The 20,562-nt window shown below is 50.7% G+C and overlaps 1 protein-coding gene across 4 annotated transcripts in view; it reads right to left on the bottom strand.

The window, feature by feature from the left end:
- Nucleotides 1–336: 336 nt before the first annotated feature.
- Nup188 (nucleoporin 188) overlaps nucleotides 337–20,562 on the bottom strand; it is a 56,345-nt gene continuing 36,119 nt past the window's right edge. For 2 of the 4 annotated variants that reach the window (XM_006233905.4, XM_006233906.5), the window contains exons 20-44: nucleotides 19,799–19,913; nucleotides 18,429–18,549; nucleotides 18,257–18,323; nucleotides 17,278–17,406; nucleotides 16,313–16,452; nucleotides 13,879–13,985; nucleotides 12,643–12,849; nucleotides 12,390–12,559; nucleotides 11,264–11,333; nucleotides 10,904–10,971; nucleotides 10,263–10,458; nucleotides 7,411–7,488; nucleotides 7,092–7,177; nucleotides 6,724–6,869; nucleotides 6,306–6,487; nucleotides 4,218–4,421; nucleotides 4,000–4,092; nucleotides 3,184–3,342; nucleotides 2,801–2,938; nucleotides 2,224–2,298; nucleotides 1,902–2,141; nucleotides 1,488–1,619; nucleotides 1,220–1,293; nucleotides 992–1,121; nucleotides 339–879 (exon numbers count right to left, since the gene is read on the bottom strand). In XM_006233905.4, coding sequence (XP_006233967.1) covers nucleotides 703–879; nucleotides 992–1,121; nucleotides 1,220–1,293; nucleotides 1,488–1,619; nucleotides 1,902–2,141; nucleotides 2,224–2,298; nucleotides 2,801–2,938; nucleotides 3,184–3,342; nucleotides 4,000–4,092; nucleotides 4,218–4,421; nucleotides 6,306–6,487; nucleotides 6,724–6,869; nucleotides 7,092–7,177; nucleotides 7,411–7,488; nucleotides 10,263–10,458; nucleotides 10,904–10,971; nucleotides 11,264–11,333; nucleotides 12,390–12,559; nucleotides 12,643–12,849; nucleotides 13,879–13,985; nucleotides 16,313–16,452; nucleotides 17,278–17,406; nucleotides 18,257–18,323; nucleotides 18,429–18,549; nucleotides 19,799–19,913 — 3,304 coding nt within the window. In that variant the 3' untranslated portion in view covers nucleotides 339–702. Of the gene's footprint in view, nucleotides 880–991; nucleotides 1,122–1,219; nucleotides 1,294–1,487; nucleotides 1,620–1,901; nucleotides 2,142–2,223; nucleotides 2,299–2,800; nucleotides 2,939–3,183; nucleotides 3,343–3,999; nucleotides 4,093–4,217; nucleotides 4,422–6,305; nucleotides 6,569–6,723; nucleotides 6,870–7,091; nucleotides 7,178–7,410; nucleotides 7,489–10,262; nucleotides 10,459–10,903; nucleotides 10,972–11,263; nucleotides 11,334–12,389; nucleotides 12,560–12,642; nucleotides 12,850–13,878; nucleotides 13,986–16,312; nucleotides 16,453–17,277; nucleotides 17,407–18,256; nucleotides 18,324–18,428; nucleotides 18,550–19,798; nucleotides 19,914–20,562 lie in introns of those variants that run through there. The other 2 variants (NM_001427655.1, XM_039106780.2) reach the window with 2 other exon arrangements.

Here is a 20,562-nt window from a genome sequence, read left to right as displayed (position 1 = left end):
CTGTGAGGGACAAGAGGTCATCTACCTCTTCAAGATACTACAGTTTGCAAGTGGCAGGCAGGGAGCCCCACACAGCCTGCTTTTGGAGCATCCCGTGTGGGCATGCTTTATTTTAGGTGGTCCCAGTGGGCATGCTGGGGCTTCACGGTGGGAAGACCTGTATACACTGACAGACCTAGTCTCTCTTGTGTGCCTGTCCTGAGAGTCTGCTCAGGACTAGATGGGCAGGTACTGGTAAGTCAGCCATCAACAGGAATCCTGCCATCTCCAGCCACCCCTTATCCCCAACATCTGGGGCTTCTGAAAGTCGTCGCACAACAGACTCTAAAGGCCCAGTCTATAAACAGCACTTTTAATATTTGTATAAATAGACCACAGTATTATCAAAAAAACTGCAAGAATAGATCATGGAAAACCCTCACTCACACAGGTCTCTCCTGTGCTGCGGCACCCTGGGCCTCCCTGGCTGGTTAAGTGCCACGGGAACGCTCAGAGGACGGGGCCACCTTAGGGTGCTGTCAGTCTGAGCACCCAGACCCTTTGTCCTCTGCCCGTGCTGTTGACCTCTTCAGCTATATAAAAATAATGTCAGCGGGCGGGCGTGAGGAGGACGAAGGGAGTGGCTTGCTCAGTGGCAGCAGCCTCTGCCCAGGCTGCAGTGCAGGCTGGGAGGGAGCAGCAAGTAGACAGCCCTCCTTTGCCCTATCTCTGCACGTGCCGGACAAAGGCTTGCACAAGTTGGATCAGAGGCTCCTGAGACTCTGGGCTAGCTTTGGATAGAGAGGTGGCTTTGCCCTGTGGTGAGGGCAGGACTCCAGCAGCAGGGGAGCTGGGGGCTCCCCTTCTGAAGTAACGTGAGAGGCTGGAAAGCAATGTGCTCTGCAAGAAAAGCATCAGATTAATGAGATCCCGGGCCACTGTTGCTGACCCCAAATGACAAGACAGGTGGCATCCACACAGCCTTCCCCGCTGGCCAGCCCTACATCCATACCAGCTCTGAGCTCAGCTCCTGCTTCATCCGCTGCTTGTCCCGGGGGTGCACAGCCGGGTCCCTGAGGTAGCGTACTGCTTGGGAGATGAGCAGATAGAAGCAGTTCTCCATGGTGAACATCAGGAGGGACCTGGAGCGGCAGGTATGGGTAATGTTGGACAAACATGGCGGAGCCACAGACGGAAGAACCACAGCCCACACTGCCCAGGCCTCAACACTCGGCCTTACTTTAATGTCCGGGTCCCTTCTGCTTGTGTGCTGAGGCCCACCGCCTGGGTGAGGGATTCCTTTTTCTTGTCCAGCTAGAGGAAGCAATATAAGAATCAAGTTGGCAGTAAGAGTGACCAGTTAGAGAACTTGTATACCAGTTATCCCCTGGTACTCATGGGAACTCCAGCGTGCCCCTGAAGGAAGAGGCCTAGGCTCCAGAGGCTGGATGTGTTCCGTAGTTCCAAAACAAGTGGAAAGTTGTGTGGGGCCTACCTCACCAGCTTACCTCTCCAAGCATGTTGAGGGCCACATTCACTGTGGCCAAGAGGGTTCCGAAGGAGGGGGCTACTTCAGAGTCAAAAGTGGGAGTGGTGAAACTCAGGGCAAATAGAAAGTTGTACTCAGCAAGATCCAGGGACTGGAAGACAAAAAACAGCACTCTTGGGGTTGGGGATTTAGCTCAGTGGTAGAGCACTTGCCTAGGAAGCGCAAGGCCCTGGGTTCGGTCCCCAGCTCCGAAAAAAAAGAACCAAAAATAAATAAATAAATAAATTAATTAATTAAAAACAAAAACAAAAAAAAAAACAGCACTCTGGAACTTGCCGGGGGCTCTCCAAGGCACAGCATAGTAGACTGCAAAGCCCAGGTTCAAGGCTGGTTGTGGAAACCAAAGCATTTGTTTTGAGGTGGCAACCAATACCTGGTCCAGCAGGATCTGGCAGACATCCGGAGTGAAGTGGCGCAGGGCTGCCAGGGTCCTGCTGAGAATCTTGAGAAGGCCATACTGGACTGTGTGTAAGGCTCGCTGTTCTGAGGCCTCAGTGTCAGCAATAGGCTGCTTGGAGGAGCAGCCAGATGGGGTAGCCAGAACGGTGGTGGTGGTGGATGGCCGATGAACTCGGGGAGTGACAGCCGAAGGGAGGCCATCGCCATTTTTGTTCTGAGAAGAGTCAAGAAATGAAGGTTAAGTCGTGGGAGACCAAGGGCGGTGCTGGCAGTGGTGACAGCTGGGGGCCTTTTACCTGTAGGTAGTGCTGCAGCATCTTGCGACTGTGTAGGAGGGAAGTGCAGGCCTGGCACAAGTAACCCAGGTTCACCTGGGACACAGGAGGGACAGAAAAAACTCATGGAGGCCACCCTATGAACACATGTCCCCCTGCGATGCCAGCACGTCTCCCCTCTCATTGACTGATGCTCTAACCAGCAGGGCTCAGGCCTGGAGTGCTTCCCTGCACTGCTGGCATATGACAGTCCTCAGACATCAGTCAGGTGGGGATCACTACTGTTTCCACACTGAAGAAGGGACAGAGGTGATGGGACTGGCCAATGTCATAGAGACAATAGCCATGGCCACAGCCCTAAAGCCTGTGGGCTCCTCCAGCTTCAGGCCTTCTCCTGAGGGTTCTGAACCTAAGTCTACCTCATTGAGCCCAAGTTCTCGTCCAGTCTCACTTCACTATGGAGGAAGATCTAACCTAAGTAAGCAGCCCCAAGCAAGAAGCCCACGTTCAGAGACAGCCTACAGTTCCCTGAGGATGTCCACTGACTCCCTGCCCCTCATCTGCCCACACCCTCTAAGAAGCCGTGTGCGAGGCCCACCTGAACATCACGCATGAGCTGAGGCAGGTGGAAGTGCCACTCCTTCCTGAAGTGGGACAGTTGTAGGATGAAGCCCACAGTGTGATCTGCCTCCTCCAGGCAGGCTAGACTCTGTACTGTCCTCACGGCATTGAGACACTGTGAGGACAGGACAGCAGAGAATGCTCAGGGACCTGCACACCATGTCCACCTACCTATAAAGATTAGGGCCTGGGCCCACACATGCTTAGGGGCTGGCATTACAATGAAGGCTTCCCCTTGGTCAGGTGACTCAAGGCAGATTTCTTGAGATACCTCAAAAATAAGGGAATCGATAGCCCAAGTCCCACAGCCACCTGCAATGGCTTTGAGTACCACTTTCTGTGAGGTAGGCAGCCCCTCACCTGCAAGGTCCGCTCCTGATGGACACCCACAAAGTCTAGGGCCTCAGTCAGGAAATTGTAGCGTAGAGTCTTGAGCAACCGCTCCATCAAGGACATGGAGAGGCGGTAAACTCCTGGCCAGGACGGGGCATCCAGGGACTTTCGAGAGGTGCTGGGTGTCTATGGCAAATGGCACAAAGACTCAGGATGGCTGCGACAGGAACGCACTCAGAGCAGCAGAGCCTCTTTGTGGCCCAGTTGCTGGAAAGAAAAGTCTCTTCGAGTGGACACTTGCCACTAGGTATGACGAGAGCTAGGAGGGGCAAGGCTACCAGACTCAGCAAGAGCACCAGGTTCCAAACCCAGTCCGCCATTAGTCAGACTGTCCACTGGCCATACCCCTGCCCTCCTCTGGCCCTCTACATGTTCCTGCTAAATTGAGAGAGGTTCAGCTAGATGAAGACTTAACAGGCATGGCGTGTCCAATAAGAGGTGCTGTGCGATGGTTCACACTAAGACACACCTGCTGCCGGCCCTCAGGCTTGGGGAAGAGAAGACATGATGGATGCAAGTACAAACTGCCTTCTGAGGGGATGACAGCGTCCAGGCTAATAGCCTGGCCCTGGTGGCACTGATGTTGTTTGGATCAGACTGGAGCCAGACCCACGCTAAGCACATACTCAGGGGCTTTCTGGCAGCTACATTCCTCTCATTAGCCATGAGTCAAGGGCAGGAAGCCCCATGCCACCAGGGAACTGGGATGAAACAGGAAGAACAGCAAGGTGGGCACCTGTCACCTGAGAGCTACAGGGGGCCAGAGCCTGGGCACGAACTCACCTGTCCTGTGCCATTGCTGCTCAGCTGGTATACACTCAAGAGGGGCAAGCAGATGCTCTGCGTGATGCCAGCTCCAGCCACTGCTGTGGCTCCCTAGCAGAAAAACCCATCATTAGATGGAGCCCGGGAAGGTTTGCCAAGGACAGGAAGAGATCGGAATCAAACCATGGGGACCACCGAGCACCAGCAGAGTCTTCCCACCCGAGGCAGCCTCCTACCTGCTGGGTGCGAGCCAGGGTGAGGAGCAGGTGCAGCGCAGCCTCAGTAAAATGCAGGTTCTGCTTCATGCGGAGGCTCACCTCCAGGGTGGTGAGCAGCGTGGGCAGAATGGGGAGCCTTCGGGTCACCTGCAGCCACGAGTCCCCATCCTCATCCACCTCACAGAGCTCCTTTGCCAGATGCAGTCCCAGGACACATACCTGCTGGTAGTCAGGGCAACGACTGGGAAAGGTGGAAAGGCAGTAGCGGGAGGGGAGGGGAGAGTGCTGGGCCTGGCCTCCAGGGCTCCTCTCAGGAGTGTGACTGGGCCACTGGGCTTCTTGTCTGTGCAGCTGTGCCATCTCTTCAGGCAGGCATGGCAAGTCCACCCCACTCTACACTGGCAGTCGGAGGGGCCTCCATCTGCAACCTTAGGCTCTATTCAAACACCAGCGTTTTATACCCCTCTGCTTGTTTGTGTGTCAGAGACAAGATTTCTGTGTGTACTCCTCACTGTCCAGAACTCACTCTGTAGACAAGGCCTGCCTCAAACTCACCTCCTGAATGCTGGGATTAAAGGTGTGTGTCACCATAGCCTGTTACATGCTAATTTTAAAAATAATTTATTATTTGAGAATTTCATATTCATTTTGGTTATATTTATCCCACCAACTTCTCTCAGACCCACCTCCACCTCTCTACCCACCTGACTTACTTTCTTAATCTTGGAATGTTAGTACACGCCTTAATCTCAGCTCGGGGAGGAAGAGGCAGTCAGATTTCTGTTTGGGGCCAACCTGGTCTACAAAAGTGTGGCCCAGACCAGCCAAGGCTACATAGTCAGACCCTGTCCAAAACAAAACAAAAAAACTACCAGCAAGAAACACAGTGAGTCCATTGTGTTGCTGGACCCTGGAGCACAGTCCACTGAGCAGGGGTCACACCCTTAAAGAAACGGCCCCTTTCCTCAGGAGCCACAGTTGGCAATAGTAACACAGCTAGGGGTGGAGCTCTGATCAGCAAATAGAACCAGAACAGAACTCCCCGTGACATATAACTATCTAACTCCAGTTCCAGAGCATGTACTGTGCGCGTGCGTGTGTGTGCATGCATGTGTGTGTGTGCGTGTGTGTACACTAACACATATGCAGACAAAACACATGTTAGTACATGCTATCCATGCCTAAGGACTGGAGTTTGGTACTAGTAGCCACATAACAAGGCAGGAGTTCTCCAGCTTTGATGCATGCCAACACTCAGTAGACTTCCTAGGTTTTAGTCTGCCTGAGAACCATGAGCGCCTGGCTCAGGAGAGACTCTACTTCAAGAATAACACACACTTAGTTGTGACTACTGCCCATACCAAGGCACTAAGACTCCCCAGCATCAGCACACTTCCTGTTTCCCTCTAATAGTACCTGCTTTCACCCCATGTAAAACATACCTGAAATTCTCTTGAGAACTAGTGTACACACCTGTAACTCTAGCACTCAGGAGGCTGAGGCAGGAAGTTAAGAGGCTAGCCTGGGCTACAAAGTAGGACTCTACCTCAAAAAAAAAAAAAAAAAAAAAAAAAAAAAGCTGGTAGTGACCAAATAACCTAGCGGTCGTGATACCCAGCTTAAAACCATGGTTCTAGGCAGGCGTGGTCGAGTGTGCCTTTAATCCCGGCTATTGGGCGGAGAAGACAGAGGCAAGAGGACAAAGGGCAACAGACCTCTGTAGGTTGTAGGTCAGCCTGGCCCATAAAGCAAGTCCCAGGAAGCCAGGGCTGTTATGGAGAAACCTTCTTCAGTCCTGCCCCCACCAAAGGAAAGACTGTTCCACACTGTATCCGTTACCTCTTCCTGAGTCCTGAGGTTAAGGAGCCTGTGTCTGCCCTCTAAAGCAGCCCACCCCGCCCTCACTTTACTTTGCTCACACCAGCCGGGGCTTACACAGAAGATGCTGACCTGAAACCGCTCACACTCTTCGTGGTCCAATCTCCCTGGCCCACGATGCCTGCCTGATAATGCTGACATGGCTGGAAGCCACGCCTCTCCAAGTGCTTCCCTCAAAGCCCTGAGCCCCCGGGGCTCTGGGTTCCTCAGGTTCCCACCTTCCCTCACCCCGTCACGCTGGTCCTTGTGCCGGGGCCGAGGGCAGTCATCTGTTTCCATGCTGTCTTTGTCTTCGGCAGCACTGCCTGATGCCAGGCTGTGGCGGGTCTGGTCAAAGAGTGCAATCACCTCTTCCTGGAGGGTCTCGCAGACATTCAGCACCAGCTGGGAGTACTGGGGGATTTCGCTTACTGCAGAACAGACGGGAAGGGTGCTGGCACACAAGGAAGGCCATTCTGACCGCACACCAAGGCTTTCTTCCTAGGCAGGGGCTGGAAAGGCAGTTGTGTACCAAGAGGAAGGGCGCCACACTACTGGGAGGGGAAGGGATGGTGGGAAAGAAAGTATCCTGGGGTAGAAATCCCAACACTGAAATCTCAAGTCTCACAGCAAGTGCGTGTGGCCCGTGTTAGGCGCTGGTGCTCACCTCGAAGCTCCTTCATCTGTAACACTGTGATGAATGCAGAGAACACCTTGGCCTTGGTCTTCTCCATGAGCTGCTGGTCTGCCTGGAGCACCCCTTCCAGGACCTCTGTCAAGGGCCCAAGGATTTTATCCACAGCACCCAGCTCTCTGAAAGAACAAGGCAGAGGAGCATGCCTCACTCACTGTCCCCTGCCCCTCAGAAGCCACAAGCAGTTTCCCTCACTGCAGGCTTGTCTGCTGAGTTGCTCCATTCCCTGTAAAGTATACAAGCCCCCTTGTCCCCTCCTGGAAAGGAAGGGTTGTCAGAAAGGGTGGGCAGGCAGTGCTGGGGCAGATGGAGCCTCAGGTCACCTCTCGGGGTGCACTCACCTCTTCCACTGCCGCAGGAGGATGAGCAGCAGAGTGCACATCATGGAGCCCAGCCGGAGGCAGTTCACTGATGTTGCCACAAGGAGCTGAAGAGAGGAACAGCAGAGAGTCAGGAGTCTGGCTGCTTAGAAGCAGACATCGCTGCAAAGATACAGAGTATCTTTGCCCCGTGCCCTCCTTGCCTAACGCTGGCCTCTCACAAGTGCAAGGTGCTGGGCACCTCCTCACTACCTCCCAGGCCATTTGAGCCCTGACCGACTGCCGGACCGTGAGCTCGCTCTGTGACCTCAGGGGAAGGGAGACTCTCAGGGATACTTACTAATGCTTTGGTCCCGTCAAGCACATCAAGAAAAAGCTGGCGCCGCACTGCCACGTCAGTCAAGTTCATGATGTCTGCCTGCAATGGGTGGGATGATTATGTTCAGGGACAGACTTTAGGAGCCAAGAAATGAAGGCCTTCATGAGGCCATTTCCAATTGGAATGTCATCAGGGCCCTGATGAGAATGACGCTTCAAGCCTTGCAGATTTTTGGCTCCCCTGACGTCTGCTCAGAATCAAGCCCACACTGGCCTCCTCGGCAGAATTACAAACATCCTCCCTGTACAGGCTCGGCACTCTTCACAGGCTTCCCAAGGCTCAGGAAGGTCACCTGCCTTCTGACCTGCAGCCCCACCAGTGCTCACTGTAGTGCAGCCCTCCCCACAACCTCCCTCTCTTGGGTTGTTTGAAACTGGTCTCACCAAGTTATGTCGCCGGTCCCTAACTCATGTTCCTCTGTGCCTCAGCTGCCCCGTTAGCATGTGCCAACTACAAGTGGCTCTTCAATGGTTTCTGTACGTACCGAGAGCTTTCTCCTCCTGCACTTGACACCTGCAACTTCATCTGCCTAGACTTCTTGCCTGACAGGCTCTCTGCTTGAGGCTGCTTCACATACTTATGTGTCTGGGGCATTACTTCAGAGGCCACCATGACTACTCTTACACAAGTAGTACAATCTCATGTTACATTTTCATCTGTAAATTTATAACTAAGTCCTCATCTCTCTTTCCTTCTTAACATATAGTGTCTCTATGTAGCCCTGGTGGTCCAGTAACTGACTTTGTAGACTAGGCTGGTCTCAAACTCAAAGATCCACCTGCCTCTGCCACTGGAGTGCCAGGATTAAAGGCATGTACCACCATCGCTCAGCACCCCTCCCCCCCATGCTTTCATACATTACGTCACAACAAAAGCCCCTCCCCCCAACTCCTCTGAGTCCTCCTCCCCCCTTCTTCTCCATTTCCATTAAAAAAAGAGCAGGCCTCCCTCCCAGGCATATCAATTAGCACAGCATAACAAGTTGCTTTAAGACTAATTAGAAACTCTCCTATCAAGACTGGAAAGGCAACTGAGGCACCAGGAAAAAGATCCCAAGCAGGGAGCTGAGTCTCTGTGAGGCTCTAGGAGCAGAGTTAGCTGATTCTGCAGGTGGGCCATCTTTCTCCTGCTGTCCTCACCATGTGACCAGGCTTCCCTGCCTACTACTGCTTATCCTGTAGCGATAGTTCTGGAGTTTTGATTTCTTTAAACAAACAGAAATGTTTAAGAATGTGCTTTTGTTTTACTCCCAGGTGTGGAATATGGGGGTACTTCAGAGAGTCCACAGCCCCTGACTACGATTTGCCTTGTAGTCTGGCAGGGTTAAGGTTTGACAACTGCAGATAGTTTCTGCAGTTGTGTGGGACACTGGGAATCCTGGGGACTTTTCAGAGGGCATATAAATGCTACAGTCCCATAGGTGGGTTGTTGGGTAGTCGTGTGTAAAGAAGAAACAACAAGAAGAAATCAGATATTCTACGGCAAAGATCAAACTTGCCCCTAGGAACTTGTATGCCTCTAATCAGCAGGAAGTAGTCTAATGATAATGCTGCCTCCTGTCTGACCCCTGACTTTTTATTCAGGGATCTCTTTCCTGTCTATCCTTTCCTCTCTCCTATCTAGTGTTACAGGGTTGGAAGGGTAGAAGAAAAGGGGAGGAGAAGCAGCCAAAGTCCAGCTATAATATCTCTGGTGCCTGCAGGTATGGAACAAATATTTTAGTAGTCATGGCAGGGAGGGAGGGAGGGAGGAAGGGAGGGAGGGAGGGAGGGAGGGAGGGAGGGAGGGAGGGAATTAAGGTTCATCAGGTCAGTTTCCAGAAGGCAGAGAACAGAGGTACAACTTAAGAACTGCTGTTTGCTTGAACTCCTTTTCTTCCCCTAGAGAAGGGGCTCACTGTGTAGCTCTAGCTGTCCTGGAACTCACTCTGTAGACCAGGCTAGCCTGGAACTTTCGAGATTCACCTGCCTGCACAGCGAGTACTGGGATTAAGGCTGTGCACCGCCCCAGGCTACTGTTGTATTCGAAAGGCAGCAACATGGACATTCCCCTATCAGACAGGCAAGCCTTGCAGTGGTCTGCAGGCTCAGGGGTCTAAAGGCAGACTGCATGCTGGAGAACAAGTCAGACAGATGGGCAAGGTTTTTGGAATGAGGAGACCCATGCCAAGGTCCAATTGTAATTAAGTAAGATAAGGTCCAGATGCCTTGAGGAAGAACAGTTCAACACCACGTGCTATAGCAAAACAAACAGTGCCAAACCGAAAGATGCCAAGAATGGTGCAAACTCTTCCCAAACACCAGCTTTCTCTCTATGCTCACTGGTAAGGAAGGCACTTGCTGCATAAGCCTGATGGCCGGGGTTCACATAAAGGTGGGACTGACCCCCAAATCTGTTTCCGACCTCCACACATGTGCATACACTAATAATAAGTAAAAAATTTTAAGACTCACTATACAGTGAAGAGACAATGGCCTTCGTCCTTTTCCTAGAACCAACGGAAAAACACAGCACTCTAAGAGATCTGGGCCTACCGCAGCTGCAGCCTCAGATGAATCACAGACATCTACAGCATCCAGAAGGCACAGCCCCAGGGGCAAAGGTGCTCCCTAGACCTATCCTTCAGGCTATCTGACGGGTTTGGAACTGCTTCTGTGTCCTGTCCCCAAGCCTGCCCATCCTCATCTCTTGGCGTACAGTGTCTGCATTTCAGGGACGAACTCTGGTTTACTATCCTAGGAGCTGCACGAGCTAGGCAGCTCAGCAGATCACCGCTTCCCACTAAAGCAGAGCCAGGAGGCTGGGAGGCTTACGTGACTGGTAGCAACGATGAGAAGCGTCCTCCAGGCGGACACCAGCATCTGATACTCTAGCAAGGACGTGCAGCTGTTGCCCTCTGTCTCAGCCATGTAAACTGCCAGAGACTTGACGTACCCCGACCAGTAGGCAAAGCGTTTCTCACTGGAAAACTTCTTGAGTGTATCTTTTAATGACTGGTCCAATGAACCCCTATACAACATACAAACCAGAGTCAGGGTTCAGAAGTGCATGGAGCTGAGATGGGCACATGGCAGCCAGCTCTAGGGTCAGGTCCCAAGGAACGAGCGAAACTGAGGCCTTTTCAGAAAAGCCTCTAACTCCATCAAATCCCAGCAACCCAAAACCTACTGCACAACTCTTCTGACAGCATAAATGCCACCAGTGCCCTGGTCAGGACACTGACCCTCCATAAATGGGCCTGACCATCCTCTTGTGTGCCCTGCTTACCGACCACGCATTCTGTGATAGGTCCCCACCATCTCCCACCCCCCCATCTTTGGTTAAAATCCCATGGGAGGGGGCTAGGGACATGGCTCATTGGTGAAGCACTTGCTCAGCATGAAAATGCCCAGAGTTTGAGCCCTAGTACTAAATAACAACAACAACAACACCCCCGGAAGGGGGACGGACTCACTTAACTACATAGTAGATCTCCAAACATATTATCTTCATGATGAGGGCACAGGTTTCCAGGATGCTGGGCTGTGGAGGGAGGGAAAACACACCAATCACATGTAACAAACCTCCACACCCACCTGGTGCCAGAAAGGGCCTAACGCTCAGAAAACATTAAACTCTGCTTCCTGGGAAGCGAAAGGCAGAGGCCACTGGACAGGGCGCCGTGTCCAGTGTGGAGTTGCTAGAGCAACAGAGCAGCCATGTCCGTCTGTTTCCCAGAGGACAGGAGGCAAGCACTGCTCTGCAGATGGGGCTGCTGTAACCTGAGGCAGGGTCCTTTCCTTAATGCCTCTGCCCTGCCCTCCACAGAGCTCACCTCAGATGTCTCTGAAGGAGGAGAGAGAGTTCCAAACAGCGGACTCGTTAAATTCTCCCAAAACCTGGGTCTAGGATAAAAACACGTGTTGAGATGCCTCTGGTCCCCCATGCTGGTATTTTTTCATGCTTTAATATCCCAAACCTAAAATGTTTCTCATAAATCAATTATTCTTATGTAAACATAAAAAGTCCATAAATAAAACTGCATCTTCCACTTAACAAGTGCAATTGGGAGCCAGGCAGTAGCTGCACAAGTCTTTCATCCCAGCACGTGAGAGGAAGAGGCAGAGGCCAGCCCACTCTACAGAGTGAGTTCCAGGACAGCCAGGGCTACACAGAGAAACCACCTCAAAAAACCCAAAACCAAACCAACCAACCAACCAACCAAACAAACAAACAACAAAAAAGAGAGAATAAAATAAGAGTGCAAGAGACAACCGCCAACACTGATGATCTGAGTTCAGTTCCCAGGACCCACATCATAGAAGCCAGACATGTTGTCCTATGTCCACACTTAGCTCTGTGACATGTGCTTACAACCCACAGAAAAACCTAAAAAACAAAACGAAACAACCACAAAACTACCCTTTGTTTTTTAACTATTTAAAAAATGAAAACAAGAGCTGGAGAGATGGCTCAGCGGTTAAGAGCACGGACTGCTCTTCCAGAGGTCCTGAGTTCAATTCCCCAGCAACCACATGTTAGTTACTTCACATCTGTCTGTAACTCCAGTTCCAGGGGATCTGATGCCCACACACAGACGTACATACAGGTAAAACACCAATGAATATAAAATAAAAATAACTTTAAAAAAGCAAAACACAAAAACCCTAGCCAGGTGTGGTGATCAAAACCTTTAATCTCTGCAAGTGGGAAGCAGAGGGCTGCAGGTCTACATAGCATGCTCCAGGTCACCCAATCCTACTTGTGACCCTGTACCCAAAAAGCAAATAAATGAATAAAAAGAATAAAAGAAAGAAAAAGACATCTAAGAGACCCTGGTACTGAACTGTGTGCTAAGTAAGTATTCCATGCATAATCTGGTGAACTCACAAGAAACCTACTTCATTTTATAGACAAGATCAGGCAAGCTCATGCATCAGCTAGCACCCAAGGGGACATACTTGGTTCTGAGGACGAGCATGGCACTGTCCCTACGGTCCTGCCACAGGGCGTGAAGGAAGGCGATGGCTGCACGGTGCAGCAGAGGTGGGCACCAGTATCGATCCTGCTGCTGGGAGTCGATCAGCTCCAGCACCACATGGAGACAACTCCACACGCCAAGGCTGAATTCCTACAGCAGGACAGGGGGCGTTCAAGTTCCAGGACAGTGCTGCCAAAAAGCCCTCACCCAGCTTTAACAAAGTGCAGGCTGACCTTGGAGCCACTGCTGCCGTCCTTCACCTCCAGATTCAGAAACAGCTCGATGAGGCCTGGCTGGGTCTCCACAGCCACTGTAAGGAACTCCAGGATCATGACTTTGATGCGCATGTCCTCAATCTTGCTCTGAAGGCGGGTCAGGAAGGCATCACGGATGGCAGCTGCGTCACTGCCCAGGCAAGCATACACTGACATTGGGGCTACCTGGAGACCAGGACACACAGGTTTGAGGTTCTAGGTCCGAAAGAATTTACAGAAGAAAGAGACGAAGAAGGCAGTAAGTGCTGGAGAGACACCAGTGACGTGCTTGCCGTACAAGCATGAAGACGAGTCCCGATCCTTAGGACTGTGTAAGAGCTGGGCTAGACGGACCGGTAATCCTAGTACTGCAGAGGCAGAAGCCAGAGGACTGTGGGTGCTGATGAGCCAGTGCAGCCAACTGACAAGCCCCAGACTCGATGCGACCGTCTTACGGCACGACCGAGGAAGACACCCACTGCTGACCTGCCTTTGGAACCCATGTGCATGCAGACGCACACGCTAAATGTTTCTCAAGTCTGAATTAAGTAAAAAATGAGGAGATACCTTTCTTTTAGACTGATGGAAGGATATAAAATTTGATGTTAAGAGTAAAAGGTGCAGGGGCTGGAGAGACGGCACAGTGTTTGTTAATACTTGCTCTCAGCCAGACATGGTGGCGCACACCTTTGATTCCAGAGTCAGGAGGCAGAGGCAGGCAGATCTCTATGAGTTTCAGGCTAGCATGGATGTGAGACTGTCTCAAAACCCCAACCTGCTCTTGTATAGAAGTCAGAGTTGGTTCCCAGCACCCACACGGTAGCTTATACCATCTGTAACTGCAGTTCCATGGGATCCAATTCCTTGTCCCCAATTCTCTGGGCACAGGCACACAGGTAGTGTGTGTACTTACATACACACGCAGACACACACACATAAAATCAGTAAGTCTAAGAAGAAAAATTGCCATGGAGAGCCGACTCAGCGATGAGAGCAGCGCTGCTCTTACAGACGAGTGCGTCTGACCCCTAGCAGGTGCGTCAGGCAGCTCGCAACCTCCTGGACCTCTAGTTTGGGGATCCCACATCTCTAGACTTGGTGCACACCCCATGCAAACACGTACGCAGGAGTAGGAAATGACACTCAGTGGGCAAGAGCTGGAGAGCAGCAGGGAAGCTTATGCCTCCCAACTCTAGCTAGCGACCTGGAGCCTACCGTGGCCAAACGTTTCAGCAGCTGGATGGCCAGGCGTGGCAAAGCTGGGTCATGTCTGTGGTAGATGTACTTGGCTAGGACAGCAATAAGGTTGTTCCCATGGGCACCTAAAGGAAAGCAAACAGAGAGCCAGGAACCCATTACAGTTCTTCCCAAACACCATCCACTGGGCGGACTAAGCTCAGGTGGCCAGCTCAGTCCTGTTCTCAGCAGCAAAGAGATAACCAGGATGTGGGGATAAACAGGTCAATACATTGCATTAATGCAAAGATATGTTTTAAAAGAAATGTTTAATAAATAGGTTATAAAAGGCACTGTACTGAAATTAAAAAAAAAAAAAAAAAAAAGTAAAAGAACCCGTCAGCAGGAGATGGTGAGACTGTCCAGCGGTAAAGGCTGAGTCAATCCTCCAAACCCACATGCTGGTGGGAGAGAGCCAAGTCCCACAGTCTGACCTCCACCTTCGGGCGCGTGCACACACACCACACACTCTACACACACACACACACACACACACACACACACACACACACACACACGCTCACTCTCTACACACGCACATTCTACACACACACACACATTCTACACACACACACACACATTCTACACACACACTCACACACACACACGCTCACTCTATACACACACACACACTCTACACACACATGCTCACTCTCTACACATACACATTCTACACACACATGCTCACTCTCTACACACGCACATTCCACACACACACACACCACACACTCTATACACACATACCACACACTCTATACACACACATTCTACACACACACATACACACACGCTCACTCTCTACACACACATGCTCACTCTCTACACACACACACACACGCTCACACACACACACACACACGCTCACTCTCTACACACGCACATTCTACACACACACACACATTCTACACACACTCACACACACACACACACTCTACACACACATGCTCACTCTCTACACATACACATTCTACACACACACATGCTCACTCTCTACACACGCACATTCCACACACACACACACACCACACACTCTATACACACACACACCACACACTCTATACACACACATTCTACACACACACATACACACACGCTCACTCTCTACACACACATGCTCACTCTCTACACACACACACACACACTCACTCTCTACACACACACATTCTACACACACACACACGCTCACTCTTTACACACACACACACACTCTACACACACACACACACGCGCGGGCTCACTCTCTACACACATACATTCTACACACACACACACACACACACACACACACACACACACCACACACTCTATACACACACATTCAGAAAACACAAAACCCTTTGGCTGGACATAGTAGTGCACGCTTGTAATCTCAGCACTTTGGAGGTAAAGAAAGGAAGACTAAAAACCGAAGGGCAGGGGTCACTGAGAAGGCACAGTGGGTTAAGGTGCTTGCTGCTAAACCTGATGACCATAGTTCAACTCCCAGAACCCTCATAATGGAAAGAAAGAGCTGACACCCAGACATGATGAACACAAACATGACATATGTAACAAATTGAAACACAGGAGAAAAAAGGAGTCCCAGGGCATCCTTGGCTGTACAATCAATCTAAGGCCAGCCTGGCCATAACTGGTGCCAGAGCAGTGACTTAGTACTAGAGCACCTGCTAACACGCACAAAGCCCTGGGTTCAGACCCTGGCATAGCAAATGAAAAAAACAAGTCATAAGTGATTTTGACATGATATAAAAGCCTCGCTGTGATGTGAGCCATGTGCTTTGAAGGGCTTTTGTGCTTGTATTTTCAGGGTTGTCTGTGTTTTGAGAGATCTTGCCATACAGACTGGCTTATCATGGACTGGTGACAGAGAACTCCAGTTTTGCTGTCTTCACCAGCAGGTGGCCCTGGCCCTTCTCATGTGGGCATGAGCCAGGCCCTATGTCCTCTGCACACAGTCAATCGGCTGTCAGCTCTCTACACTTTTGTCATCACCGTGTCGGGATAGTGAGAACCATTACCCGCACCCTGCAGGTAAGAAACGTCTCACACTGTAGTCACTCTATGTGTTAGGCAGCCCTGGCTGAGTTTATTCCCCTGCCTCAGTCTCCCATGGACACTAGGGTCAGAGCCATATACTTCTACATCATTCTGGATGAGAAATCTGAGACCAACCCTAAATATGCCTGAGGTTCTCACACAGCTGAGCAACACCTAAATTTGAACCAAGGAAATATGACCCCAGTCTCCCTCCTTAAGTATCACTGTCATTAGAAGGAGTTCAGAATAAAATAGGAAGGGGTCCCCTTGTTACCAAGTCTAGAGAAACGAGCTGAAATCATTTCTGATGTGTAAGCATAGAGCATTAAATACACCTTTATGGGCAGACATGTGCCCAAGGAAGAGAAACACATACCATGCTGTGTGAGAGCCTGTTCCAGGGGGGACACCACATTAGAAGGAGGCTTCAGCCGAATAACATTGTTGGTGACAGAGAACGCCAGCTTCACTGTCTTGATCAGCAGTTGGCCCTGGCCCTGACCTTCTGGCCCATCACTAGGTGCCAAATGGAGATCACAGTTAGTTCCGATAAGACGGTCTCAGTCAGGGTGTGCTCTCACGAGCCAGACTGCAGTAGGAGCCCCATTCAGACTAGGAGAGGGAAGAGGCTATGCAGCAGCCACTAGCTAGGAAATACCACAGTTTTTTGTTTTCGTGTTTGGAGACAGGGTTTCTCTGTGTAGCCATGGCTGCTCTGGACCAGGCTGGCTTCAAACTCAGAGACTCACCTACCTGTTTCCTAAATTCTGGGATTAAAGGCCTGCCACCACCATCTTGCCGCAAAGTTATTAAAACAAAACAAAACAAAACTGCAAGGACCAGGAAAGCTATTATGAGATTGTCTTTACAAAAAGAGAAAGGAAACACCCCCCAGGGTACCCCATCAGCTTGGCGGCCTCCACAAGCCCTGAAGGGATTACTATACCAATAGACTTGCTAAAGACAGGGAAGCTCAAGTGGGCCAGCTTAAACAAAGGACTGCAGGTAAGTAAGGAAGGCAGACAGCAGGAGAACTAGTCTTTCCCAGAGATCAGCCGCCAGTTTATTATCTAACACAAATGGCTCAGCCCTGAAATCATAGACATATAGGCAACACCAAATGTACGAAGCTGACTGTATTTATACATTTATGAGCACACACTGGGCAGGTTATGTGTGTAGGCATTTGTGTGTTTAACAACACATCAATTTGAAGGTGTACAGGGGAGGGTGTGGAAGGAGTTGGAGGGAGAAAAGGGAATGAGAAAACAAACAAAGCGACTACACGTTAGGCTAAGATGGGTCTGAAGGTCAACGAGGCAGGCACAGAGGGGGCCCTACCTGCGGGGCTGAGCAGCCATCACCATGTCTATGGTGTCCACACCAATTCCCATGATGCTGATGACAGTCTGTCCAGCCTCGGTATAAGCCAGGCTGCAGATGCAGAGGGAAGGCAGGCTGGGCGTGTGGCTGGAAAAGAGGGGTCTCAGTCACTAGGAGCTCCTAAGCAGAGAGTAGAGCACTGCCCCAGGTGCCCCGCCAGCTGCCTGAAAGGAAGGTACTCTGAACACTAATGGATGAAACAGTTGCTTAAATAATCCAGGATTAACCCATTCATGCAATATACAGAAATGTTAAAACGACGAATATACAGATAAGTTTCAGTGCCGCGAGTGCATAAAGTAGAACAGTCTAGAACCTGCAGTGACTCGCTAAGAGGCACCTCTGAGGCGGTGGCACACTGCACTACACAGCCTTTCTGACAGACAGGCAGCATCTTTCATAACTACCCCAACAATTGATGTGTATAGACATGCGCCTTCATCTGTCCTTTTCTGTCCAGAAGGAAGAAGGACACTGAGCCAGTGGCCAGTGACCGTAAGCAGAGATGAATGAGATTTGGGTTTGTGTTAGTTAATTTTTGTCAACTTGACAAAGGTTAGTCCTTTGGGAAGAGGGAACTTCAACCGAGAAACACCCGCCCCGCCATTGGCCCAGGGGTTATTCCTTAGTGTAGGAGGGCCCGGCCTGTTGTGGGTGGGATCATCCCAGGGCAGGTGGCACTGGGGTATACAGGAAAGAAAGCCAAGCAAGCCAGTAAGCAGTGTTTCTTCAGCTCCTGCCTCCGGGTTCCTACCCTGACTCTCCTCAGTGACAGACTGGAATGTAGTAGACCTTTTCCTCACTAAGCTGTTTCAGACATGGTGTTTTAGCACAACAGTAAACATTCTAGTTAAGACAGGATTCAACTAAGGTGACATGTTGGGTAGAAACAACCAGTATAGTGTTTCCCCTGCTGAGCCCCACAATCCGCCATCACCTGCTATGCAGCTCTGTCTCTTGGCACAGGTTCAGTATTGCATGAATCAGCTCCAGAATCAGGCAACCTAGACTCCAGAAAAGACATGTGATGATGTGTTAATGACCTGCCTCAAAGAAGAGAGGGGAAGGCCTCCAGGGAGCAGACCTTCTGGGGTGTGTGCTGTCCTTACCTATGAGCTCCCGCACGCCGTGAGAGCTGTAGCGCCATTTGTGATAGCTGGGAAGCACCTCCTTCAACACGAACATCACGCAGGGCACCAGGCCTTGGCTCTGGGTACTACCGAGCTGTCCCTATGGGAGGGAGAGCGTGCTGTGAGGGCCTTGGCCACGTAAGGAGGCATCCTTTATTACTCAAGATTTAACCTCAAAAGCATAGACAGGTCCAAAGGAGAACCAGGAACACTTTAACCAAGAATAGAAGCAGACATCAGAAATTCCTACTTCAACTGAACCATGTGGTGAATGAAGAAAACAGCCAAGAAGGTGAGGTGACCATGTCACCAAAGGTGCTGACATGGAAGAGCACAAGGAAACTTAATCTGACAGGACAGACGTTCCCTATTCACCAGACACAGGACTGCCGACAACAAAGAAAGCTGCTTACCGACAATGACTGTCACCCATACTTGACGTTCTACTACCATGGGGCGTGGGAGGAGAGCACTGATGCCCCAAGCTCTCTCTATTAAGACAGTGCTGACTAATTCCAATTTCTCTATCTTAAACCGACTCCCACTTTGACTCAATGATTTCTCTCTAAGCCTTCACTTATTTCTACTGGAAGGATATGTGCAAGGTGCTGAGTGCTGTGTGTGTAGTAACGTTTATATTAAACCCCGGTCTCTAAGAAAGAACTACAGTCTCCAGGCCTCACCTTACTCTACAGCCCACACAGACTGTAAACCTGCTCTTTTTGTGTTGGGCTCCTGAGAAGCTTCGATTAGTCTTGGGACCCCAGGCTGGCTGCAGAGCTCTTTCCACGTGTGAGCCTCTGAACCCCGTCAGTCAGGGAGTGACTGAATACATTCCCATGTCACAGATGCTCTCAGAAATTCAGAACTGCCCAAGGTCAAAGAAGTTCAAGTAGTCAGTAATGAACTTCAAGTGTCCCTACTTCTCTCCAATTCCCAATTCTTGTTCTAACTATACTCTAGTTTTCAGAGTCCCGAGCCATTATCAGCTCCTGGCTACAATCTGCTTAAGGAGGAGCTGAGAAGACTGAGCAGCAGGTGCCTCCTGTGGGGTAAGCACTGAAACCAGACCATGGAGGGTACATGCAGCCACATGCTGGGGCTGGGCATAAAGTGCGCATGGATGATGGTTTCATAGCTTAACAGGCACCGCAGGAGCCACAGAGTTCTCAACTCTCACTGCAAACCTTCTGACGACTAAACAAGCTCCTACCATTAAGCAGGCACCAAGGAACACACTGGCCGCTCTCAACACCCAGAAGCCATGGCTCAGAACAGATGCCCCGCATAAGGTGATGACAGTAGCAGGTAACAGGGAGCTGCTCCAGAATTATCGCATCAGATGGTACCTTGACAAGAGTGGTGACCAGGCGCAGAAAGGCAACGGTGACCCCATACTCGCCCTGGGGCTGCTCACTGTTCATCAGAAGGCTGCCATACCCTCCAGCGTTCATCCCCTCCGCACTAGGGACAGACAGAGGCAGAGGGATAACAGCGTGAGCAATGGTCAAGGTTTGAAGAAACCGACTACAGGGCACTCCTGTTATTGCTAGACGGCTTCAGCACAAACACCTCCTCAAAGGGAAATAACCAAACGCAGGCAGTTCTATAGCCAGGGAATGAAATGTACCATTATGCTTTACTGAGGTATAAGTCTAAGAGGTTTAGAGTGGAAATCAAATGAGCCATGAGGAAACACCTGTCATGGAAGCAGAATAGGCTGAGGTAGTGAGATGGAGCCTGTGTTTCAGCAACCAGCCTAGCTCACGTACCCTCAGATTGAGGAGAAGCACACTGACTGTCTGACACTAGGACACCACGTCTCTGGATCTAACACCCCTGCGCTCTTAGCTGGAAGGTAAATGCCCACACACGTAGCTGCAGCTACATGAGAAAAGTCCCATTCTATCCCTCAAAAGGTTAAAAATTGTGAACCAGCCAGTACTCAGAAGATAGAAGCAGGCAGATCTCTATGAATTCAAGGCTAGCCTGGTCTACATAGCAAGTTCCAGGCCAGCCAGGGCTACATATTTAGTGAAACCCTATCTGGGAAACAAAATAAAACCCCGTGAAACACCAGTGTACCCGGAGGAGAGCAGGGCTGTGCCCCTTC

This window comes from Rattus norvegicus, chromosome 3 (genome assembly GCF_036323735.1).
Source record: "Rattus norvegicus strain BN/NHsdMcwi chromosome 3, GRCr8, whole genome shotgun sequence".
NCBI classification, from domain to species: Eukaryota; Metazoa; Chordata; class Mammalia; order Rodentia; family Muridae; genus Rattus; species Rattus norvegicus.
This window is presented reverse-complemented; position numbering and strand designations above follow the sequence as displayed.